This window comes from Pituophis catenifer, unplaced genomic scaffold (genome assembly GCF_029215685.1).
Source record: "Pituophis catenifer annectens isolate HBS135680 unplaced genomic scaffold, rPitCat1.0.hap2 SCAF_2, whole genome shotgun sequence".
Lineage (NCBI taxonomy): Eukaryota > Metazoa > Chordata > Lepidosauria > Squamata > Colubridae > Pituophis > Pituophis catenifer.
In genome coordinates this window covers 194,554,427-194,580,446 of record NW_027256882.1, presented here as the reverse complement: position 1 = coordinate 194,580,446, position 26,020 = coordinate 194,554,427, and the positions used below count along the sequence as shown (strand labels likewise).

Sequence of the window (26,020 nt, the reverse complement as noted above, 5' to 3'; positions counted from 1 at the left end):
AAACAATTTGTAAATTGCTGCTATGTGTTCAAAGCTCCACCAGAGGCCACTAACATGAATATATTTGATTTTTAAAGTTCTCATTCCTGATGAAGTGGTATCAGAAGAAAATTCTACTTCTTTAATCTAGGATTATGCTGCTGCTAAAACTACTTTGAGCAACATATTTCCATGATTAACACTTAAATAATTCCCAGTCTGACTTTGAGAATTTGTTTTGTTATGCTACAGAAATGACTTATTTGATCATCCACGGAGAACAGACAAGCCAGGACATATCTAACTAGGCAGTGACACAAGGATTTATGCAAGTCATTTCCTTAGCAGAAACATCCATTGTGACCGCATTAGAAACACATATGAATCAAGAACTTTGAACTCTTTTAAAGGCCAAAAGACTCTAATTTGGTAACCTACCTATCCCTCCTCTGCCTCCTTGGTCCAAGTTGCAGGCCATATCAATAAGAGCCACTTCCAAGCACAGCTGGCTCTCTCATCACCTTTCTAATTATTTGGATTTCAGTTCCTCTCTACTTTCCTCATTATGAAAATGAGTTATCTTGCATACCATTTGCTTCTGGAAACAAGATTTTCCAGTCTTTATCACATCTTTTTTCCTAGATCTTAGGCTGATTTTTAAGAGTCTATCCTACAGTATAATACTTCTGAGTGGTAGGTTACTGTTGACATATTTATCAGTTTAGGTTAATAATTGCAATTAACAATAAGAAGAATATTTTAAAATAAACAGTTTTAATAATAGCAGACTTGAAAAATAGACTATGAGCAAATAATGATTTAAATAAGTCAAAAACACTGCTTTAATTCATAGTATTCCAATATTTAATAGGGAGCATATTTTTATGTCTTCTTTTTAAATTTAATTTGGATGTGGTTGTTTTATTTTTACTTATTGGTATCCTGCTTTTATTGACAATATCTGAGGATGGATGGCAGTAATGTTACATAAGCATCAATAGAACATTGATAATGAACAACTTTTGGAAAAAAATCGATAAAACCATAGCAAAGTAAACAGAGCTAGAGATTCTATCACATTGTTGTATAATGAGTTTATCCTAAGCATATTTCATTATAGAAGCTTCCACCAAGTTCAACAGGATTCCCAAATAAGTGTGGCTTTCAACTATTCTGTTCTATACTTTGCATATAAAATCTTTTCAAAAGTAATAACATAAATTATGTCTTTTACATTGTGTCCAAATGTTCTTACCGCTAAGGAGAAAGAAAAGACTGGTACTAATGGTTGATACCAGGGGTGGGTTCTACTTATCTTTACCACCAGTTCGCAACAGGATCGCTCTCTCTTGCGCGCGCCTTGCTTCTGCACGCAGATCGCTGATGATGACATCCGGGGCAGTGGGTGGGGCCTCCCACTGGTTTTATTATCAGTTCTTGCGAACCGGTCTGAACTGGGGGCAACCCACCACTGGTTGATACGGGTTGCTGCCAGCATCCTAGGTATCAACCAAGTACCTTCTTAAGATGTACGATGTTCCAAGTAGCACAGTTTTTTGCAGTTTCACTGGTGTTATTGCAGGCAGCTGCAATTTGTTGATGTATCTTATAAAATTCTTGGACATGGTACCAAGTGCCCCAATGACAATGGGTATCACTGTTACATATTTCATCCATACTCATGTAGATTCAATGGCCAGGTCGCGATATTTCGTGATTTTTTTCCAGTTCTTTTTCTTTGACCCTGGCATCTTATTATTATTATTGTTGTTGTTGTTTCTGCTGCTGCTGCTGCTGCTGCTGCTGTTGTTGTTGTTGTTGTTGTTATTATTATTATTAATTGAGAATTGGAATCAGATCTCTTTGATCTACTCCTTCATACCAATATTTTAGTAACTCCCTTCCCTTCCCCATTTGAACTTTAAAACCCACAATTCCTTCCTCTTAATTTAATTCAATTTTAACCAAATTATGCTCTCCTTTTAAAAACAACAGCCCAGCAAACAGAACTGCTCTGATCTTTCCTTCCTCCAAGTAATTCAACCAGATGTACTCATTTTCTGTAGGGACGGAATCCTCCAGCTAAATAAAACTTCCAGTTGCTCAGAATAGGTTTATGGTTTTGGAATATTAGCCATGGTGCTTGTTTATAAATAGTCTTGAAGTCTAAAAGAAAAGTTGTCTTCCTATCAGATTGGTATCAGTGTACTTATTTATGGTTAGCTTAGGAAAGAGAAATATACAGTCCTCTTCGTGTATCCAAATGACTTTTGCATAGACGAGAGAAACTCTTGTTCACTAACACTCCAGAAGATAGAAATTACAGGTAGTCCCCAACTTATGACCACAACTGGGCCCAAAGTTTCTCTTGCTAAGCAAGACAGTCGTTAACTGAATTATGCCCCATTTTACAACCTTTCTTGCCACAGTTGTTAAGTGAATCACTGCAGTTGTTAATTAGTAACACGAGTAATTAGCTCAGTGAATCTGCCTTCCCATTGACTTTGCTTGTCAGACGTTCTCAAAAGGTGAGCATCCGACCCCAGAACACTGCAAATACGTGCCAGTTGCCAAGCCTCCGAATTTTGATCACGTGACCATGGGGATGCTGCAATGTTCATAAGTGTGAAAAATGGTCATAAATCACTTTTTTCAGCATCGTTGGAACCTTCACTAAATGAATGGTTATAAGCCAAAGATTACCTACAGTATACTTCTAATGGGTTGAATTACAGGTGTCTGAATAGATGGGAGACTTTGCAGCCTTCATACGGAGGTCATGTGTTAATGTTAGGGAATTTTCAACACTGAACATTTCAGCATTGAGCAGAAAACTTTGAGCAGGAGGAAAGTCCTGCTATAAAGCCTATCAAGCAATCTCCAAGAAAATAGTTTTTAGAACCAAGATCAGCCCAGGTATTTTGAAGTTGGGACAGAAAATCCAAACAACATGCACAATCACAAACAAATTTAACATTGTGGAATGGGAAATTCCACAAGGTGGAAGGTGGAAGAGGTGCACTATATAGCACCTCTTTCTTTTAAAGAGATTTAAACAGGCAATGATACCCTATAGTAAAAAAAACTTGTGTCCTGTTGTTGGTATGTGGATGTGTGTAAGAACAGGAGAGTCCTTGGGATCTTCCGTCTCCAGCACAGAAATGTCTTGGACCATCCTATATGAAAGGTACATTCTGGGAGCCAGAATCACTAATCAAAATGTATTTTGGAGCCAGATGCTGATCTAACTACTTGTAGAGGAACTGGCTCCAAAAGTCAAAGAGATTGAAAAGGATTTGCAAAGAATGCTGGCAAATTGGATTTGATAGGTGAGATTGGCTTCTTGTGCACAGTTCCCTTTCTTAGCAGGCCCCTTATTTGTGGAATTCATCCCAGCTGTTGTTACTTCCATAGAACAAGGTAAACCAATACCGAGAAGTATAAACTTTGACATTTGCCTTTGGCATTGCCTTCAGCTGTAAAAGTACGAGTTAAGCTTGAGCATCTTGTTTCTCCTTCCATGCAGCTCCAGTTGTGGTGACCAATGTCATTTTGGATAAGCGGAATGACAGCAGCCTCTCTGTGACTTGGCTTCCTTCCCGTCTTCGCAGCCAGAGTTCTGTGAACTATGAGGTTTTGTACTTCGAGAAGGTAAAATGTGCTCTTCTATTGTCCCTATAAAATTTATAAGACCGTCCCTTTGATGTGTAGCTCTTTGCATCTTATTTTGACTCTTAGAAAGCAATTCTGGTTGTTTAATTCCACAGGGAGAGGAAAAACACTACACCGTTCATCATCTTCAAAAACCTCAAGTAACCCTGGCCAACCTTCAGCCTAACACAGCCTACCTGCTACGAGTGCGCTCCATCACACCGTTAGGACCTGGACCATATTCCCAGGAGCAGGAATTCCGCACTCTGCCACAAGGTTGTCTTTTCGTATCCCACTTCTGTGTTGAGGGAAGTTTGTAGCTCAGTGGTTTAGAAGCCAGTTCTGAGGCAAGAGACAATCCAAACTGGAACTGCATTTGGGGCTGGGGGAGAGGAAGGAGGGCATTCTGGTTTTTTTATTATTATTATAAACTATTTATTTCTCAAAATTAACATTTGTAACAAAAGAATTTTGTTGTATATTTTAATTAATTTTTTTTATTATAACATTTTATAATTACAATTTTATTAAGTTTTATAGCTAGACCAAAAAAAAAAAAACAGTTGTTGATGGAAACAGTTTTTCTATGGGGAGAGGATAAATTTCCCTTCTTCCCATGTACCTCCTTATTTCCCCTACAGTAAAAACTGTCTCAGTATTAATAAGATTACTGGAGCAAATCTATTTATGTGGCTGCTAAGAATAACTCCAACTAAAGGGTTAATCTAGTTGTTCAATTAATAAGCATTTCAAAAGCTTCAGTACTGACTTTAACAGTAGCGGACTTACTGAAGTTGATTAGATTGTCTGTAGTCTTATGCAATCAAATATATATCCATAAAGCCTCTGATTTATTGCACTAAAGAAATGTTGCACTAAAGAATTAAATATGTGAGGCTGCTCTTGCCACTGAAGTGAATTGTATTTCAATTGCCTGGATTTGTCCCTGCAGTTGTCTTGGGAAGATTTCAGAAATGACTTGTTCTTGCTTTCTTCCCAGGACAGAGAGAGAGGGACTTGTTACCCAGCTTTATATCTAAGGCAAGACTAGAACTCAGTCTCCCAGCTTCTATTCTGGTGCCTTAACTCAGGGGTGGGCTGCTGGGGGTTCACAGGGGTTTGGGAGAACCTCTAGCTAAGATTCTGTACAGTTAGGGAGAACCCACAAATCACACTCGCGGCTCGTTTTGGATGCAGGTAAGTGCAGGGCACGTGTGGAGGCTCAGGGAGGGCGAAAAATGAGCCTACCGGAAGTTCGGGAAGTTTCTGGCCTCCAGAGCCTGGGGAGGCCATTTTCACCCTCCCGGAGGCTCGAAGAAAGCCTCCGGAGCCTGGGGAGGGCAAAAATGCACCACCACCCCGCTGTGGTGCAGGAGGCTGACTAGGCCACTCCCACCATGGCCATGCCCACCCAGCAACCTGGCAGAGAATCCCTTGTTAAAATTTTTGAAGCCCACCACTGCCTTAACCACTATACTCCACTAAGTCTCCATAAAATGAATTGGAGAAAGCCCATTCATAAGTTAGCTTAAGGTACTCATTAAGAACTCTGGATTTACTGCAAATGTATCCAGATGTGCATGCTAGCTCCGTATCATATATAACCAATGGCCATTACTGGCTTCTTTCGAGTTTATTTGGTCATTTTCATGGCACTGGACAGCAATTTCTGCGTGCCATAAAAAGGGAAATGATCTCAAAACAAGCCTCAGATATTTTTATGGGTTTGTTTCTCTCTTAGCACAAGCAGCTGTCCCTGCCAAATCATTGAAATAAATAAGCCAGCTAGTGACAACTTATGAGCCATGCATTGCTGCAGAGGGCTCTGGAGAGAAACCGATATAGTTGCTCAGCACATTCTGTATTTTTTTCTAAACATCATATTAATTCAATTCTGTATTTTATTTCTACAGCAACATAAAATAATGACATAACCTTATTTCTATTTAATGATAACCAAGAATCAGCAATTAGAATAATAACAATGTTCTTTCTAGATTTAACAGGCTACAAGGTAAAAATAGCTACTTGATTACTAGCATAAGAAATATTCACTCTTGCAGAAATTAATCATCCCAAACTGTGACCCAGCCTTTTTTTGTTCTCCATAAAGTGTCAATATAAAACATAGTGTTTAATATTCTCCACTTTACCCTGACTAAAGGAGCAAAGGCCTTGTTTCACTGGAGATTTAGGGAATTTTCCCCTGAAGGAGTGCCGAAGGCAGGGCTTGCAAACATGGATGGGTAAATACCCTCCTTGGGTGTATACTCATAAGAACAGATAAATATCAAGAAAAGGCCCCATCTTTCTTTTAACAAGGTGAAAGAAAGCGGTAAACTTGGATGATTGAAATGAATTCCATCACCATCATTCATCTTACAAGGCATCCTGTTGAAAGAATCAGTTACCAATCTTTCCCTTGTCCCAAAGCTTAAGGTTCTGCAATGAAGTCAGAGAATACAGCCACAAAATGTACAAAAAAGTGTATTTTGTTATTGGCATTACCCATGGACTCTCTCATGGTTATGCCTAATGCAAGATTTAATCCAATAGTCATCCAGGGACTATCAAATTTCTTGAAATGTTTTAGCTTTTTTAAGTAAACTCTAGTGGAGAGTGAGGGCTATCCTGTTTCTGTTTTATATGGTCAGTAAGAATATCCCAAGGAAGGCTCAGAGTATCCCTCAGAAAATTATCCTGGATTGCCTGTAATTTAGCATTTTGCATTCTCTGCCCAATATAACAGCTGAGGAAGTCCCTGTTCCTGAAATCCTGTAAGAATGGGAGCTATTAATTGTCCTCTTTAGAAAGGAGGTCCAAAGGGCAAGACATACACCTAGCAAGCCTGGCAAAGTTTCAAAGATCCAGACCAGAATCTTTCCATGTTATGTTTTCATCTTACAAAGAAGATGGGCATGTTGCCATAATTTCCACCCTTTCTTCTATAAGAATTTCCAAAAAGAAGAAATACGGATAGTCCTTGATTTACGACCAGAATTTCCATTGCTAAGCAAGGTGGTTGCTAAGTGAGATATACCCAATTTCATTACCTTTTTTGTAGTGGTTGTTAAGTAAATTACCATGGTCATTAAGTGAAACTAATGGTCAATAAATGAATCCAGCTCCCCCCATTGACTTTGCTGGTTGGAAGCTAGCTGGGAAGGTTGCGAATGACAATCACATGACCCGAGGATGCTGCAGTTGTCGTAAATATATGCTGGTTACCAGGCACCCAAATTCTGACCATGTGAACATGGGAAGGCACAATAATCATAAATGGAAAGACTGGTTTTAAGTCACTCTTTTCCGTGCTGTTATAATTTGGAATGCTCATCAAATGAATGGTTGTAAGTCACGTACTACCTTTAGTGGGTCTGAATAAGATATACCAGTGTTTAGTGTGCCAGATTAATTTCTAATAAGGAAATGCATGAACTAAAACTTTGCTTCATGTTATGGATTTAATACCAGTTTTAAAAGCAAAGAACCAACCAACCAAAGTCTGTTGTCCTTGTGTATTAAAAGAAAGGGGCAAATGCAATTGCATCTCATTTTCCAGTGTCCCTCTCTGTTGCACCCTCCTATATCCAGATGGAACAGCGTACTGTTATTACTGAAGTGTTATTTAAAGACGCTGCCTGCAGTGTTGTCATCATGAGGAAAGGGACATTAACCTCATGACAGCTGCCTTTTGAAGGATGTGATCAAAATACAGAGTTTCCAAATGTAAAGTGACTTTGTCCCAGATGATGTTCTTTAAAATGCCATGAAATAAATAAGTAGCACAGAGCAAAATAAATAACAGCTCAGAAACAAGACCGAAAGAATTCCTGTGCTAGATACTTTCAGCTCAGCTCCATGCTTTTGTGATCCTTTGTTATTGTTTCTTTTCGGGCAGCTGAGCCAATTTTCGATGCAAAAGAAATGCTGTGAAGTTGGCTGCAACTGGAAACTTGGAGCTCTGTAAAATTTAGGGACAAGCCATTTTGTCACTGGAGAAAATTCTTTTTTTTCCCTCTTCTTGATCTCTGACCTAACGGGTCTTCTAAGTGGAATGTTGGCTTTGCAGCTCTCCTCAGTAGCCTAGGCCAGTGAAAGGGATAAGAGCAGGGGTGAAATGCTACTGGTTCGCTCCGGTTTGGGCAAACCGGTAGTGATAAAAACTACCGGTTCAGTTGAACCAGTAGTTTAAAAAGCTACCGGTTCCTCTGAACTGGTATTTCTGACTATCAGCTGTGTAGCAGGATTTAGCTTTACTAGAAAGCAGGAAATCCTGCTTTCTAGCAAAGCTAAATTGCGCACCACAGCTGATTCCTCCCCCTCGCTGTTCTACTTACCTTCCCAAGCTTCCTTTTGGTGCATACTGCGCATGCGCCCACACAGCACACACCAAAAGGAGCAGGGGTGGGTTCTACTTACCTTTACTACCAGTTCGCAACGGGGCCAGCGAATCTGTAGCAAACCAGTTCGGATTTCACCACTGGATAAGAGATTATGGCTGTTTTGCTCTTTTTATATCAGCTGCGAAACAGCATGCAAATTGCCAGACTTTTTGGAGATGAGGAGACTTTTGTTCCAGCAGGCTCCATGGCACTCAAGTTAGAAGAGTAATTTTTTTTATCATTTTCTGAGTCAGCAGAAGTTAAGGCAATCACAGATGGCTTCAAAGCACTTTGGAAAGATTGGAGAGAAGGAAGTAATGGCAGCTTAAAAGTCTCTTAATGAAAATACTTTTCTTTTGGCAACAGATCTGCTGCATAATTTACACAGCAGCTATGTTTGTCATCGACAGGGAATCGTGCCAGTTTCTACAATAAAATATGAAGAGCAAATAAAAACCTATGAGCCCTGATTATATGGCTTCCTGATGCCAATTGACTGCATACTTGTTCCATTGTTTTTCACACATATTCATTTCCCTGGGGTCCATCACTATAGCTGCCTATGCTGAATACAGTTGCAGTATGAAATTCCTCTAACATCCATATGGTTCCCTTTACGACAATTTAAGCAAGGTCAGAGGAACAAACATGGCGAAAACCACCAACTATTGTTTCTGTAAATGGAATTAGGAGAACAACTTTCAGGAAGAATTACCCATAAGGCAGTCATTGCTAAGAGCATTATTTGAGATCTGGTCAAACTACCAACTTACAAAAGCTTCAATATCCCTCTTGAATATAGAGTATTTGGATAAATTTAGCATTTCTATTTTGGGCATAGACATCATCACTGTTTATTTCCATCAATTCTTCTAATAACCTGATGCATCAGGAATTTATAAATAAACCAGAACTGATTGCTAAATAGTGCAACTAATTTGATGTATTGTGCTATAAAACTATTTATGTAAGCGTATTAAAGCACAAAGGGTATCATGCAAAAATATATGTAACATCAAGTGAAATGGAAATATGGATTAACATTAAAATTAAAAATTAAAAATAAATGTATACATAATCCAGAGTCCAAACTTTATAAAACAGGTGGTAAGGCCATTATTGAACCGTACAGAGCAATTTGCAGTTTTAACGATGTGCTATGACCATTTCCTGGTTGACATCAAGTACATAATCCTAATTCTTATTTAAATAAAAGTGTTCTAATATCTATTTATAAATAAATTTTCTTGTTCTAGTGAAGGGATGTCTGTAATTCATCCTTTGATCTTGCAGACACCGGTTTGCTTCCTGGAGGTGTGATTGTGTCAATCATCTTTGGAATCCTGTTGTTCCTTGGGCTGATCACAGGGCTCATAATCTTCCGTCGAAGGTAAAGGCAGCTGCTGCCAAAGGAAAGAGGGCATGTGTGTAAAGGTTGTCACCAAAGACAGGAATTTGCTCTGTTCTATTCTCTGCTTGCTTACAGCCTCTATTTATGTTTATTCTTATTCTTCAGACGAGCTCAACATCAACGAGCACGGCCATGCCTCAATGGCTACAACCGAGGTGAGGCTTCAGTTTTATTTATTTTTTTTAAAGGCAGATGGCAAAGATCTGCATTCTAGAATTCAAGCACAGTGGCCTTCTCTGGTCTTTAGGATCTTCAGAAGTTTTCATGACATGGGTGGAGGGGCAAATGATATTGCAAAAAAACATATTTATGGAGTGCCAGTTAGCAAAAGACTGTTATATGCAAAGTAATCAGGGGGCATTTGAGTAACCAGATAGAGATAATCAGGAATAAATAAGTTTTAGTAGGTTGTTGGCCAAACTTTTCTGACCACTTTTTCCCCAAATGCATCCTCCCAAAGCATATTTTTTTAGCAAAGGGGGAGGAAAAAACTAGAGGAGATTTAATATGGAGAAATGGTTTATGGGAACTGTAAAAGTCATCTTCCTTCAATGCTGTTTCTTCATTCACACTCAGCTCCCAGGGAATCACTGTTTATGCATCTCAAAGAAATGCCATGATGAAACATACTGTTGGGAGATTTTTCTGAATGAGGAAGCTTTCATCAACCTGGTGTTTATTCATGAAAGTGGTATTCATGTAGCCCAGCATGATTTACCTCTTATCCAATATGTTTATGACTGCGGTGTGGGAGAATCTTATTTTTTATCAAGTCAATGGAATTGATTTTTCCCCTGCTGTCTGAAACTTTTGGGAGAAATTAGTTTATATTGTCAGCTTTTATTACAGATGAGATGTGGTTGAAACCTTATGTAGATCTCCAACCATATGAGGATCCCCGAAGGGGTGTCTTAGAATTTACAAAGGAACTGGACCCATCTATTGTCTCCATTGACACAGTTATTGGAGAAGGTAAGTTTCATTAGGTGACTGTCTCTACCTCTCCTGATGCATTTCTCCATTTCCTTTATCCTATGCCTTGTCTTTGGATGTTCCATAGGGGAATTTGGGGAGGTCTATTGTGGTGCCCTACGCTTCCCAGGGAAGGACCGTATTGTTGTGGCCATCAAGACCTTAAAGTCAACTTACTCAGATTCAACCTGGTGGAATTTCCTCCGTGAGGCAACTATCATGGGCCAATTCAACCATCCCAACATTGTCCGGCTCGAGGGAGTTGTCACAAAACGTAAGAATTCAGAGTTGTAATGGCAGTGGGACATACATACACGGTGATGGTTGTGAGACAAAGTAGATTTGTATAATTGGGATTCCAGAGAAGGGGTGAATTCATTGGATGTGAAGAACTTTATATATCAAAGAACTTTGATATATAAAATGCTCTTGAAAGGCTGTGTTCTGATCTGGGGTGGCTGTTGCTACTTTGAATAGGTGATAGTGAGCTAGATAGGGAAAAGGACTGATTACGTGAAAAGTAGCTTTATCTCCTCCAAAAGTATATTTGTCAGACAACTTGGACTGAAATAAAATCTATGTTCGTGGCCAAAGAGATGAGAAGGAAGGTGAAGATATGGAGATAATAAGAAAATAACATTAGTATTTTTTCTTCTTTTCCCCCCACAGGGAATCCAATGATGATTATTACAGAATATATGGAAAATGGGGCCCTAGACACCTTTTTAAGGGTAAGAAACTAGAGAATGGTTTAATCAAAGAGTTTGGTGACTACTTGAATTGATGAATGTAACATTTCACACTGATAGTAAGATTGAACTGCTAAATTACATTAATCAATCTCTCAGTCAGTATGAAATATCTTCCCACATAAATGAGAGAGAACAGTAGATTAATAGGTTTTTCAGGCAAGTTTTTGTGTGTGTTTGTAATCAGCAATATCAGTCTGATTTAAAGGTGATTCAGCTTGGCTATGGGTTTGCTACCAAACTTGTTTAGAAAATAGAAGGAAATAGGCTAGTCTTAGTCTACCCAGCATACTGTCAGACACAAGAAATCAGAGCTAGGGTTAGGTCCAAAATGAATACAAGTTTATTTCATGGTTCCTCTAAAGAAGAATCTGAACTACTATGGTCAAGGTGAATTGGCTAGAGATAAGCATCAACAGAATTCAAGGAGGGACGGACTTAGATCTCAAAGGAACTGCAAAGAGACTCTAAACTGAAGTGCTTAACCCCATCCCTCAAGCTCAGCCTCGTCATCTTCTACACATACTACATCTTTACAGTTTGGCAGCAGGAACTACAGCCAGCTCTTAACTTGGTATTCTCACTCTTAGACATTGTTCTTTCAGTGTGATAATACCACAGTTGCTGTACACATAATCCAGTGGTCATTTAGCTCAGTGTTTCTCAACTTTAGCAAGGTAAAATAGGTGGATTTCTGGGCGTTGAAGTCCGCACATCTTACAGTGGCTGTGGTTGAGAAATACTGATATAGATGATGCCAGTTTTGTTAAATCTTTCCCATCCATTTAAAGCTTTGGAACTCTTGTCCACCTAAGTTACGTTCACTCTCCCAGACTGCATATGCATAGAGTGGTACTCAGTGGTTCTGGAAACCTCCAACCTCTGCTTACTTTTTAGGAGTATAAGTAAATATTACCTAGCAAAATCCATAGCTTGTTTTGATTGAGTGAATCCTACGTTGTAGAAGCAACCTGATGGTCTGATGGACTATTTGAATATATCCCTAAAGGGAAGGTTTTCAGCCGTGAATGAAGACTTAGTTCCTCTTACCTAGGACAAATGTAACCCCCTTTCCTTGCTGTGAAGCAAACAGATGAACAGAATACAAGCATTCATCCGTGTCCTTGTGTGCACTGCAGGAGAATATCGACAAGTTCAGCTCGGTGCAGTTAGTGACAATGCTGCAGGGCATTGCCTCAGGTATGACCTATCTCTCTGACCGCAACTATGTACATCGTGATTTAGCTGCCCGCAACATCTTGGTATCACACACCCTTCAGTGCAAAGTCTCCGATTTTGGTCTTTCTCGAATCCTGGAAAATGATGTGGAAGGAACATATGAAACAAAGGTAACACACAACAGAAGCTATTAGAGGGTACGCCTCATTGAGGGGAGGAAGTACTGTCATGTATTTATGCCTCACAATATTAAAAAAAACACTCTGATTTTTAAAAATTTCTGCAAAGAATATATTCCCATTCAAGCTTTGCTGCCAAAGAGCTGTCAAAGCCATACTGTTTTTCTGTGTTACATTACAGAATATAAATGCATCTGTGCCCAAAGTAACAATTGTGCTTTACTATTTATTAGTAAGCATAAGACAAACACATGTTGAACTTCACAGAGAATATCAGTCCTTAGTGCTTGCAAAAGCTAAGCATCAAATTCCTTTGCAATCTCATTGAACAGGGTGGAAAGATCCCTATTCGCTGGACAGCTCCAGAGGCCATTGCCAATCGAATCTTCACCTCTGCCAGCGATGTCTGGAGTTTTGGCATTGTCATGTGGGAGGTGTTTTCATATGGAGACAAGCCCTATGGAGATATGTCCAATCAGGAGGTAAGAGGGAAAGGAGAAACAGGGATTGTCAGTCAAACCATCCTCTGAACAAGCAAATACCCTGGAAGGGAAAAATGGTTTGGTTAGGTCTCCATTTTTTTTGTTCAGTCATAAATAGGCTGTTCTGTTGAATGAATTGTTGTTAATGAATCATGAAATTTAAGCCAAAATATATACTCCTGGGTCAGAAATGTTTATCCTGCCAATGTGAGAACCCCCTAACCCGAATTTCACATTAAAAATTTCCATTGGCAGAAAGCAGAAGATAAGATACTTTTGTTTCTTCACCATCAATTGCCTCAGAGGTTCCTTACTTCATAGAGATCTAGGGTGGGGGTAGGGGGCAAATTTTGTTTACTGTAATAGAGAAGCAATCAACTAATGATTTTCTTTCCTGTATTTTAAGTGGAAAAAAATTACTAGAAGAAATTCTATGGCTGTTGCTGAATTCAGCACAATTCTTTGAAAAACAAAAAAGTATACTGCTTTTCATTTGAAATGACTCATTCACTTCATAATCACATAATCTTCAGAGGGGCCTCGCCCTGATGGTGCTTTGCACTTTTTTAAATAAATATTTTAATGCTTTTAAAATATGTGATCTATCATGATTTAATCTGGCATCCGTGGTTCAAAAAATAATCTAAGTGACTCTCCGAAAACTCATGGTTCTAATTCCAAATGATTCCAGTGCTTAGATTTGGGATCAAGTAATGCCCAGAACTCTTCATTTTTCTGCTACATTGTCCAAGGAATTTTGCACAGGCCACCTGATTGATTGCCTGTTTTTCTGGGTAGGTGATGAAAAGCATAGAGGATGGGTACCGACTCCCCCCACCAGTGGACTGTCCCTCTATCCTTTATGATCTGATGAAGGTGTGTTGGTCATATGATCGGACACGGAGGCCACGTTTTCGGGAGATCCATGCTCAACTAGACCACTTCCTTTCCAGCCCACATTTGCTTCGAACTGTGGCTGATTTTGACCCTCGGTAAGAGAAAAGCTCTCCTTTAGAACAGTTTGAGAGATTCTATCTATAAATAATTCTTCACCAACAAAAGCTGAATTTTACCACCAGGATTAATTATACTTTCTTTATGAGGTGATACAATCTGTATACAAGGATCTGTTTGGTGCACCTGCACATTTATATCCTACATGTATTTGTTTAGGGTACTCTTTCTAGATGATGTGTGAAATCATCTTTCCTATTATGGAAAAAAGCGCTGATTATGCAAGACTAATTTCCATGGGAGACAAATAATGAAAAGCGAAATTCTCCACACAAATTTAGGAACTTCTCAGCCATTTAGAATGGTTTCCAGTTTCATTAAAGTAGGATCCTGTCCTTCTCCCATGTTAGTTTAAATTTCATAATTGGTCTGAAAATACCTATCAATTTATAGGGTGACACTTCGACTTCCAAGCTGCAGTGGGTCTGATGGGATTCCTTATCGGTCTATCGCCGAATGGCTAGAATCCATCCGCATGAAACGCTATATCCTCAACTTCCATACTGCTGGCCTGAACACCATGGAATCTGTCCTGGATCTGTCTGCTGAGTAAGCCTTGGGTATATGGGCTATGGGCTTTGACCTAAGGTAGAAGAAGGCTGTAAGCATGAATCACAGTTAAATGCCAGAGTATCTATTGAAATTTCTACTAGAGCAGCGGTCCCTAACCTTTGTGACTTGGCAGCCCAGCCAGGGGGGAGGGATAGGGGAAGTGGGCCACATGAGCAGCATGCCAGCACACACGCAGCTCTTGTGCAAGTGGTGGGTTGGCACACACATACACACACAAGTGCTTGCTGGCCCACTACTCACGCAAGTTGAACTGTGCATGCAATCTCTGGCCAGCAACTCACATGGCCCAGTTCCGAATAGGCCACAGCCCGGTAGTGGGCCACGACCCGGGGGGGTTGGGGGTCCCTGTACTAGAGTACAAAAAACTTTATATCTTTTGCAGGTCACTAAATTCATAATACAACAAAGATTTTGTAACATCCTCTTGCTTCCACACCCTTGCATCGTCCTCCCTTCTGTTTGAAAAAACTTGAGTGAAAAATACATCAGCTAAAGTTCAGCCCCTTAAATATTTGATCCCTCTTTTGACAGTGATCCTTAGGAAGTACCATTGTAGATGTTGTTAGTATTGCCATCACTGTTAGGATTGCTATCAGTGTTCCTCCACTCAACTAGCATAGCCAGTACTTTTCCTGATACAAAGAAAGATACCAATTCCACATATTAACATTCAAGGTATGTCTCAAGAAGAGAATCAGTAAAACAGCTAAAATCCAAGTAGTTGCTTAGATCCATATAGCAACAAACACATAGCCATAGCAATGCTGTTCCTTTGAGGAACTGGAAATGGGTAAAAAGCTACAGCAAGCCTATTTTGGCTTCATTTTGCAAATGAGCAGTTAGTGAGGGTAAAGAAAAGAGTTACTTTGGAGTTTCAAAGAGTGAGAAGCGGCATGGCAAGGACATAAGAATCCATTTGCCAATTTCCACCAGCACTGTAATGTTTCTGGCCCAAATAGCTTTCTAGGCTTTTTTATGGCACTTCAAAAATTTGCAAGAACTCTTTAACCAATGATAGAAATGGGGTACAGAATGTCAAATGAAAGCTTTTATAACACTAAAAGAAACCTCTGCCACCCAAAAGAGGATACTATGAATATGAATATGAAAAAGCCACAGGACAAAATAAATATCTGTAAACAATAAATTTATCCCTTTTGTTATAACAGAGTATACATTTGCAACATTTCCTGAATATATCAGACATATGCAAGTAATAAACATTATCAACAGCAAAATTCACATGAGCCTGAAAGAAATATTTTTGGCAGATAGCACTTTTAATAAATTATTGCCCAAGAATTATTTTTGCAAATACCTAATTTGTAGGATACAGACCTTATAGATATGGTACATTTATGTACAGGCCTTATAAAATATTGCTATATACCGGTATACATTTAAATTAGAACCATGCTGTAATACAATGACACACACTGGTCTATTCTTTGTAAGACGAGAAATAAAATTAGCTGTTTAAAGCTTTGCACCCCCTTCCCCTTTTCAGTAGCATTACGTATTTTGGGTTCATTATAAAATCTTCAGCCACTGCAAAATATGGTCTGTCTTCCCCTCTTAGCGTTTGCCACCTCCCATTGCTAGACCCAGCAATTGGGATTAATTTAATTAAATTAAGTTCCGTTTTTCATGTCATTTTCTGAAAAATGGATCTTGAGAAATAATTTTATATTTATTTTACGGAACTGGAGAAGTGGGGTGGAGGGCTGCCTTTCATGGATGTCAACACTCTAGGAAATGGTCCATTTCTCCAACTTGCTCCTCTTCTCTAACAAATGCAGTGGCTAATCTTTTTCCTTATCTGTGTGATTTGAAGGGACTTGAAGCAAATGGGCGTGGTTCTTCCTGGCCACCAGAAGCGTATTCTGTGCAGCATCCAGGGATTCAAAGAGTGAAACATGCCAGGTGCCAAGCAAGAGTTGCTGCCGACTTTTGCAGAAGATTTTTAAAAAAGTGACCCTGTGGCGGCCCTCCTGCGAATCAGAAGCCAGAGGCAAACAGCTGCACCTTGAAACGTAATGCACAGGCTGGGGCTGAGTAGCCTAGAACAGGAAACAACTTCCTGCACAGGAAACCAAAAAGCAGCACATGCTTCAAAAGCAGATGTTGCTCTTCTCTCACTCTTCCACTCTTGCAGAGGCTTTTGGCTTGACATACTTTATAACTACTGAGGACATAACATGCCACTGTTAAGGAAACACTGAAGTGAAACCATACCTACCTGGAAAGGACTTTTTCTGCTGCAGACTCTAGGCCTCCAGATGTTTGTGGCCAGATGTTTATTACAGTATTGTTTGCAGAGAGCATGAACACCTATCCTTGTCATTTAGTGCAGGGGCCTCCAGCTTGGCAACTTTTAAGATTTGTGGACTTCAACTCCCAGAGTTCCTCACCCAGCTTTCCTGAGGAACTCTGGGAGTTGAAGTCCACAAGTCTTAAAGTTGACAAGGTTGGGGACCCCTGATTTAGTGGATTAGTTCTCATTGTTCTGTCAAAGTTCATGTTCCTTTGTATATAAGGTTTTTTTCTCTCTCTCTGCAATCTACTCCTTAGAGCAGAAAAGGCTTGTTTAAAGCAAACCAGCACTTGCTCTTGGGAGGTTTTTTTCCTCAAGTTGAGGACCTGCTTATATATTTAAAATATCAGGAAGGGGTGGCATAAGGGAGAAAACCCAGACCTGGATCGATCATATGTTGTAGATATGATTTTCTAAATAAACTCATAACGCAGATCAGAGTTTTTGTCCCATGACCATTTCTATTTTTCAAAGTTGGCTATTAAAAACATCACAGAAGGGGAAAGTAGGTTTTTTGCACGTTAGAACGAAGGAAATGCTTAAAAACTTAAGAAATGTTTTGTAAATGTTTTATGCAGTGTATAGCAGCATTACAGAGATCTGGAAGAATAGGAATACCTAATGAATATTGGAGTCACATAAAGGGATTGCTTGGAACCATAAATACAAGACAGAAAGATTCTATGTAGCTTAGGTGCACATGATTTTAGATTTCAGATTAACAGAGTTGGTAGGTCAACTAGTCCAACCCCCTGTCCAAGCAGACCCTACACCATTTCTGACAGATGGCAGTCCAGTCTCTTCTTGAAAACTTCCAGTGATGAAGCTCCCAAAACGTCTGAAGGCAAGCTGTTCCACTAGTTGATTGCTCAGTCAGAAAATTTCTCCTTATTTCCAGGTTGAATCTCTCCTTGTTCAGTTTCCATCCATTATTCCTTATCCGGCCCTTCAGGTGCTTTGGAAAACAGCCTGCCCTCCTCCTCTCTGTGGCAGCCCCTCAAATACTGGAACACTGCTATCATGTCTCCCCTGGTCCTTCTCTTCATAGACTCGCCATGCCCAGTTCCTGCAACCATTCATCATGTTTTAGCCTCCAGTCCCCTAGAAAACCCTAAACAACAGCACAGCTAGCAGGTGGAGAACATTTGAAGGATACATAAAGTATCTTTTGGCAGGAAATGAAAATCAACCAAGATATGAAGCAAAGGAAAAATGATGAGATCTGGTTGCATTTACTGAGGTGCCTTCTGTAACTGCCTTGATATTTAGGGAAGTGGTGTCCTATCACTTTCTTCAGTTTTCGTTGTAATCACTGTTGCTCTTTAGTGCAAAATCAAATTCAGTATGAGCTCAAACTATGAACCCTATACAATACCTTATATTTGACCTCTTAGCTCAGGGGTCCCCAACCTTTTGGAGTCAAATGACACTTTGTGTGTATGTATATACTATGTATGAATGTTCAGTGAAAAAGGCTGATATTGGGAAGATATGTTCACGCATCCTTCAATGGGAATAGCTAATCTCAAAACTTTGCCTTTAAAAGAAGCGAAACTAATGAGATAGTATTCATATCACCCTTTACAACCCTCCAAAGTAGCAATTATCCATGTAAGTTTACCATTGTGTTTTTCTGGCAAGATGCAAATTTTACAAAGCAAGCTCTGTGGCATATGCACTTGACATTTTAATTTTCCAAGTAAGTCTCTGTAGAACCCAAGATGATCACGAAAGCTGGTGATTTGCTTCATAACACACCAGCTTTTTTATTGTGTAAGTTCAAAACCATGGAGATATCCACACATGCACTTGTGAGTGGCACAGTGAAGATTCTGGTATTTGCTTCTACACCAGGGTATATCAAGGCCTTTTCCACCTATTCTATTAAAAGAAAGTCCAAGCATGCAGCATCGAAACAATGGCCCTAAATAAGGTTCTATGCCAAAGTCCTAGTGAAAGAAGAGTTGTTGGAGAAAACACCATCAGATACGCCATTTATACACAGGACAACAGTAACTCTACAAGGTGTTTTCGTAACATCAAGTGCTTTAATACAGCCATCTTCTTCAAGGACGTCTCAAGTTTTTTTAAAAAAAAGATTGTAAATCTAAGTGGGTTGTGCCAGTTAAAATACATGTCAGATCAAAATGAAAGGAATGAGTTTTAAGAATATTGGAGATTGGAGGCTGGGGAGAAAATATACAGAAGCAAATGAACATGAAAATACTTCTATGGATTCATTGGTGTAATTTCCATTTCAGAAGATCACATTCTGTACTTACTGTAAAAGTGGCTCTTTTAAATAAGAAAAAAAGACATCCACATTTTTTTAACAGAGAGCTAAGGAAGATTATGTGAGCATGAAATGTAGGCAAGTATATTTGCCAAAACCAAATGTTCTTGCCTACATTTGTACAAAACAAATTTGTACAAAATCCAGCTTTAACCTAAGGCGCACCAATTATGCTTACTGGTACATTTGGCAGCTTCTCATTTGATTGCAAAACACTACCGAACGGTCTGTTTGTTGAAAAACTATTAGGGTGCACTGACCAACAATTTCAATTTTTCAACAAAATTGGTTGTGTGAATACCGCACAAGAGCAATATTCAATAAGCTAAGCCGGTGGCTCCTAATTATTTTTCACACAGGCTGCTGTACAACTAAAAAAAGGGTTTTGAGGACTACAAGCCAAGGCAAAGTAACAACACATCTGCCAGTCCCACGGTATACATAAACCTCACCTTTAAATGGTTATCTACAGAAATCTAAAATAATATTTTATATTTTGGAAAATTGCTAAGATTTGAGCCACTAAAAAAAAACAAGCAACTTTCAAGGTAATTATAACATCATGTTATCGTGCCATGTTTATATACAAACTGATTTGCAAAAAAAAATGGAGACAATTTGGCCCATACTGTATTTCGACCAGATATGGATTAAGAATTTTACTATTCCCTCCACAAAGGTTTTACAGTAAGAAACAATGACATTTGTAAGGTTTTTTAATTCATTCCATTTACACTACTCACATATTTAAGCATGCTTTCTTTTCTGCATAGTTATTCCGAGCCCAAGACTCTAGAGAAAAGTCAGCAGTCCGATGCAGTTCTAGAGGCCTTCCTTACCAATGTCATTCATAAACATAGAATCCCAATTGTTCTTGTTTATTTGAAATCCCTCCCATATTTTCCCATCGCAAATTTTTGAGGATGTCTTGTGATTAGAAATGTGATCTGAAGAATGCTTCCAGAACAGCACCCAAAGCTAAATGCTACAACAGCAGCAGTCATTCTTGTTTCAGTTTGTGCCTCCACCAACTTTGCTATCTTCCCAAACTACAGTATGAAATTGAAAGACCAAATTCATCAGTGGTAAATTTATGACTTTGTGTACAGTATAATTTTTGTGGATGTCCAGTCTGCAGATTAAGCAGAACATACCTTCCAAAGAGAAATGCATTGCCAAAGGTTCCCTCTCCAGAAAAGCTGGAAAGGTTCAAGAATACTGTTATCTTGCACCCCTGTTTTAATTGAATAAAGAAGTGAAGTCAGAAAGTGAATGCATAGGCCCTTCTGTCTGCAAAGTCAATTTAAAAGACAAAGCCTACTTTTTTCCTTCTACATCAGAGGTCTCCAAAACATGGCATGCCAGCAACTGGGCCATGCAAACAAGTGGAGCCCCATCCATGGTATGCAGGCAGCACAAAAAACCACGTCCTTCCAGTCCATGGAAAAACCTTTCTCCACTTTTGTGGAGAACCTTGGTGCCCGAAAGGTTGGGGGCCATTGTTCTACATGATCTTTAAGGCAGAAGAGATAAAGCCTGGTGCTTTGAAAGAAAAGATGACTTCTGGTATTGTAACACAAGAACTCTGGCTGACTTTAGGCCAGTCGCTCACTCTCAGCCCAAATCACCTTACAGGGTTGTTGTTGGGAAAATAGGAGGAAGAAGGAACATTAGATATATTTGCTGCCTTGAATTGTTTATAAAAATAATAAAGGTGGAATGCAAATAAATAAATAAATAAATGATTGGAATGACAACAGAGGAAAAAAACTGCACAACTTTATTGATGCAAAACAATAGCTGAGGAAGGACAACTCCTGATTACATTACTATGCCAGCTTCACAATAAACTCCAAAAAAGCCCATTGTAAACAAATAAGTAGCCCTTTGAATAGTGTGCAGTGCAGAAGTGATTAGACCAAAGTATCACACGTTCACGCACACAAAAAGAGGAACCACCTTGATTTGGGAAACACATGGAGAAAACTGGTCCATTAACTCAGGAACAAAAAGTTCTCCTGCGGACACAGAGAAGCATCTTGGCAAGAGAGTCCAGTACAGAAAACAAGCCAGCTGTGAAATGTATATTCTGTCTCTAAAATAAGATATAAAATAGTAATTTACATTCCACATTTGAACAGAGGACAGGGCAAAGCTCCACAAAGGAAAAGCAGGTTGGAAGAATCCAGCCTTTTGTTCCAGGATTACTTTATTACTCAGTAAGACCGAAAGGCTTATAGCAAGGTAAGTTTCCAAGCCAGAAAGTGAGGACTTAAGACCTTGTATTGTAAGCGATACATATTTTTAAAAAAGAAGAAGTGGAGGAGCCCTTAGTGAAAAGGGAGGGATATTGCCAGACAGGCAAAACGCGTTCATGATCCTAAGGAGGAGTCATAAGAAAAAGCATACAAAAGATCATCAGGTCTGCTACTTTGGACAGGAGGAATACATTGAGAGCATCTCTTAATTCAAGATCCTCAGACCGCAGTTTTGGCACGTGTGGTGTGACATTTCCTACACAGCACATGGCCATCCAGAGGGAAGCAACCATTGTCATCTGCTTCAATGGACAGGGGCTTCCCACAATCCTGAAAGGTTAACAGAGAAAGAAATGAGCAACGTAGACTAAATGCCAACGTCAAGGAGAAGTGGGGAGGAAAAAGGTAGAAGGTGCTCACCTCACACTTGTAACATTTCATGTGGAAATTCTTCTCCAGGGCCACCACACGAACAGTCTCATCCTTCCCAGGCTCTGGCATGATGGGCTCAGCACATACTGAACAGCGAGGAGCATATTTTCTGCAAGCGCAGAAGAGAAAATACAGACAGATTCAGAAACTCAAGTTTCAGCCTTTGGTCAAATCCAAGCTTGAGAGCACAGAGGATCATTGTGGCCAGACAGGAGAATGTGAAACTCAGGAGACATACCTGTGATAATCATCAACACAATGTGGCTGGTTGGTTTTATCCACAATGAAGGATGCCCCTTCCAAGGGTTTGTGGCACACCACACATGTGAAACATTGAGGATGGTAAGAATTACCAGTGGCCCGCAACATCCTGTCTGTGATTGTTTGCTTGCAAACACAGCATTTCTCTAGGGTGCCCTGAAGAACAAAAAGCGGATCAGAAAGGAAGCACATCTGCTCCAGTTGAAAGCACTACCTCTTTCTCTGGTAGGACAAATCCATCAACATTAGCCAACTTAATTCAACCAGATTAACAGTCAAGAAGAGAAACTGAAGAAAATAAACTCAACCTTAGATTGAGATTATTTTAGTAACTTTAATCTCCCATATGCCAGGACATTGCACTGGCTTTCTCATTCATCTGAATTGAAAACTCCAGAAATAATGCTTAAACCCTTGAAATTTTCTCCTATAGCCTCCTCTTGTGAAAGTAATTTTCTATCAGGTGAAATTGAATGGTTATTCAGTTAACTTGAGCATGCACACATCTTTGTATGTACTTGACTACATACAAGATACAATTCAGATTAAACTTTTCCACAAATTTGGCCATTCTCTGTGGTTGAGCTTCTTATGTGACCCATCCTGTGATATTTAAAACTAAGAGCTATGTGGGAGCACAGAAGGAAAAATGTGGGCATTTCTCAGATTAGTACTCAAGGTAACTCACACAGAATATACTTTTTGGGCCCAAACATTTCAACATGGCTTTGGAACTTTGTGAATCATGATTCATGCAGACTGCTTTTCATAATCTGAGGCCCTTCAGTTAAGTTAACTACAACTTCTAGCCAACACAGCCAAAATTTGTATTTTTATTTATCTGGAATCTGCTTCCTCTTATAATAATAAACAACTGGCCAAGGCCTGTCAAGCTAGCATAAAAGTTCACCACATAATTTACACAGGTGGCTCTCATCAGCTGACAGTACAATTCCTCAAAATGAGCCCATGAAAACCGGCCGTGCACTGCTAAGACAATAGGGATCACGCTCCTTCTCCCCTCTCCCAAGTCTCCATGATTGGCTGCCTTATCATTCCCCACCATTTTGCTCACCGCATAACATTCTTCACAGAAAGGCTTTTCATCCACATTGTAGAACTGTTGCCCCTGCAACTGTCTCTCACATTTAAAACAGGTGAAGCATTCGACGTGGAAGAGCTGGTCCAAGGCCCGGACTGCAGGCTGAGTCCGAGATAGTGCCTTACTGCACAAACCACACAATTCTTCAATGGGAAGAAAGGGGGGGGGGGAGAGAGAGAGAGAGAGAGAGAGAGAGAGAGAGAGAGAGAGAAAAGTCTGAGAAGATATTTACGTAAGTACAGTATTAATCCCTCTAGACGTTATCTGCTCTTGCATGATTGCAAAAGTAGGTCTTTTTTGAAAGGTTTCCTGGAGATCAAAAAGTTAAGAAAATTTCCCACCTCTGTATTAAACTGTTAAAAGAAAGAAAAGGAGCAAATAGATTGTAATCCCCCTCTCTCCTAACCCCGCTAAAATTCACACGCCCCCACAGACCAGAAGTGGAGGCTTCAGCATGGGGTGGATGATCCATGTCCTTCATGAGCTTCTGGGTTAACATCTCCAGCTCCTCTACCTCCTTCATGGTCAGAGCAGAGCTGTTCCTAGGTGGATCTGATCCGGCGTTTGGAAGAAATATGGGGTTGCGCTGGACAAATAAAGAAGATTAACTGAGATAAGTGCAAATCTCCAACTTTTAAGCACCCCACATCCCTTTAAAATTGTTGATCAATGAAGAAATTCCTGTGCCATTTGCCCTTTCTATTCAGTCTACATTTTCTTTCTTCAAGTTTTACTTTGCAATTAGATGACCAAGTGTTTTTTTTAAAAAAAGGGGAGAGATTATTTTTATTGTATCAGTGGCATTTAATTAGTAAATTTTCAAGTGAAAAATGACTGCATTTCCACTAATGCAAAATGTTCATAGCTTCGATTGGAAACAATTATTCTCTTTCATCCCCCTCCCCACAAAAACTAGAAAATATGTACTTTAAAGGAAATGGTATATTATAAACATATAAAACTAAGAAATAAATGTACATGCATGTATAAAATGCATGCATAGTTATTCTCTTACATATATATATATGTAAGATATACCATGCATAGGAATGTACCTGCCACTGAGACAAGAATAAAGAACCCATTTAGGTTTGGTTCTGTAAAAATGCACTGATGCCAAATTCTGAAATCCTATTAAAGCTTTTTTTCCAGTTTTAAAAGCTAAAGTATTTAAGCAGGTCTGATTTGAGGTCTATGTATGAAACAGAGGTGGACAGTCCACAGTTCAAGGGTTGCCAATCCCACCTCCCTTTTTTTTAGAACCCACCTACCCCATATTATACTAAAAATATTTGGCAGCAAACCATCAAGATTTGGGGGCTTTTTTTCCTTAAAATATAAAGCAAAATAAATGTGTTACACATCCAAAAAACTAAACACACCTATTTTGCTTAATCAACAACCTCAAAAATGCAATTCAGGTGATATCAGCCCCATATTCCCTATGGATTTGGAGTAAGCAAAAATCACCTGCCTCTGACACTGGGAAATTAATTACTAGGCTATCCTGTTTTGTTTTGGGTTTTTCTGTATGCCACTCTTTAATTCTTTATTCATGTACAGATTTGCATCCTCACCATTTCTCGTGGGGCAGATGGCTGCCCAGTAGGATATGGCTTCTCCTGGACTTGCGGTTTTTCTCGCTGTTGTGCGTAAGTGAAAGTGGGAGGCTGAGGTTTCGGAGCTGAGCCTGTGCCTGAAGGGGCTGGGAAATGAGACTGTGCAGGAAATGAAGCAGGCTGTTTTGGCAAGGTTGGAGGAGCCACAGGAGCTGGTTTAGGTACAAATCTTGGACCCGTGGCAGGAAGAGATGCAGTGAATTTAGGAACTGATGGAGCTGGCGGAGCTGGAGGAGGAGCAGGTGCTACCGATGATGACAAGTCTTTACGCTGCTTCATAGCTACTACCCATGGTGGAGGAACAGGAGCCATTTCCTCTGACTGTTTGGCCACAGAGTTTCCACCAGGACCAGATGCAGCCTGGGTAATAGGAACTGGACTGTCTTTAGTTGGAGCTACAGTTTCTAGAGAGCTTCTAGAAGCAGAACCTACATTTGCTGGAAATATAGGCCCTGAAGATAGCTGAAAGGTAATGATGAGAAAAAGTCAATGTAACAATCTCTACTTCCATCCCACTCGGATTATGCTAATCTAGTTTAGCTTCAGCATCCAGAGGGAGAATAGAGAAATGGGTAACAGCCACCCACTGCCCATACATTCTCACCCAAGTCTTTTCCTGACAAACGTAAGTATAGCTATTCCAGACTGGGATTTAGTTTGAATGTCTTTTTTTCTTACAGAGATTTTTCATCTCAAAGTCAAGTACAGAAAACCTGATCCACTGCTTTCTTTTCCCAAAGCCCAAGGACTTGCACTTAATTTTTACACAGTTAGTCAAGCAATGGCAAAGCCATTTCTGATTATAGATGGCTCTTGCATAAACATTCTATTATATTTAAAAAATTATCTTCACACAGAAAGCTAGCCTATCAAACAAAGTATCCTAGCTCATATTTTCCTTAAAATACTTTTCTTTTCTTTTTTAAAGAATGCTTTTGGAAAACTGTTTAGCCATGCTGGGCCTCTGTTCGCTGACTAGCTCAGTTTAAGATAGGTTTGGAAAGGCCATCCTGTCCTGCAGCTCACCCGGGTTTTGAAAGGGTCATTCTTTTCCATGTCATCCAGCATTGAGGACAAAGAATCAATCTCCAGATCAATGCTGCTCATCTTTCCACGGTCCTTCTCCTTCCACAATAGAAAAGAAAGGTAGGTACATGATGAGGGAGG

At 39.6% G+C, this 26,020-nt stretch overlaps 2 protein-coding genes across 2 annotated transcripts in view; one reads left to right on the top strand and one right to left on the bottom strand.

The window, feature by feature from the left end:
• The window catches only part of EPHA1 (EPH receptor A1), a 76,620-nt gene extending 60,133 nt beyond the window's left edge, over nt 1-16,487 (top strand). Inside the window, exons 7-18 of the mRNA XM_070935382.1 lie at nt 3,506-3,630; nt 3,747-3,906; nt 9,309-9,405; nt 9,532-9,581; nt 10,264-10,398; nt 10,487-10,672; nt 11,068-11,129; nt 12,287-12,496; nt 12,838-12,987; nt 13,786-13,979; nt 14,395-14,550; nt 16,409-16,487. Coding sequence (XP_070791483.1) covers nt 3,506-3,630; nt 3,747-3,906; nt 9,309-9,405; nt 9,532-9,581; nt 10,264-10,398; nt 10,487-10,672; nt 11,068-11,129; nt 12,287-12,496; nt 12,838-12,987; nt 13,786-13,979; nt 14,395-14,550; nt 16,409-16,487 — 1,604 coding nt within the window. The remainder of the gene's footprint in view (nt 1-3,505; nt 3,631-3,746; nt 3,907-9,308; nt 9,406-9,531; nt 9,582-10,263; nt 10,399-10,486; nt 10,673-11,067; nt 11,130-12,286; nt 12,497-12,837; nt 12,988-13,785; nt 13,980-14,394; nt 14,551-16,408) is intronic.
• A 4,460-nt stretch (nt 16,488-20,947) lies between these two features.
• The window catches only part of ZYX (zyxin), a 23,652-nt gene continuing 18,579 nt past the window's right edge, over nt 20,948-26,020 (bottom strand). The window contains exons 4-10 of the mRNA XM_070938454.1: nt 25,880-25,978; nt 24,812-25,315; nt 23,670-23,820; nt 23,208-23,377; nt 22,110-22,288; nt 21,860-21,980; nt 20,948-21,769 (exon numbers count right to left, since the gene is read on the bottom strand). Of these exons, the coding sequence (XP_070794555.1) occupies nt 21,659-21,769; nt 21,860-21,980; nt 22,110-22,288; nt 23,208-23,377; nt 23,670-23,820; nt 24,812-25,315; nt 25,880-25,978 (1,335 nt within the window). The 3' untranslated portion in view covers nt 20,948-21,658. The remainder of the gene's footprint in view (nt 21,770-21,859; nt 21,981-22,109; nt 22,289-23,207; nt 23,378-23,669; nt 23,821-24,811; nt 25,316-25,879; nt 25,979-26,020) is intronic.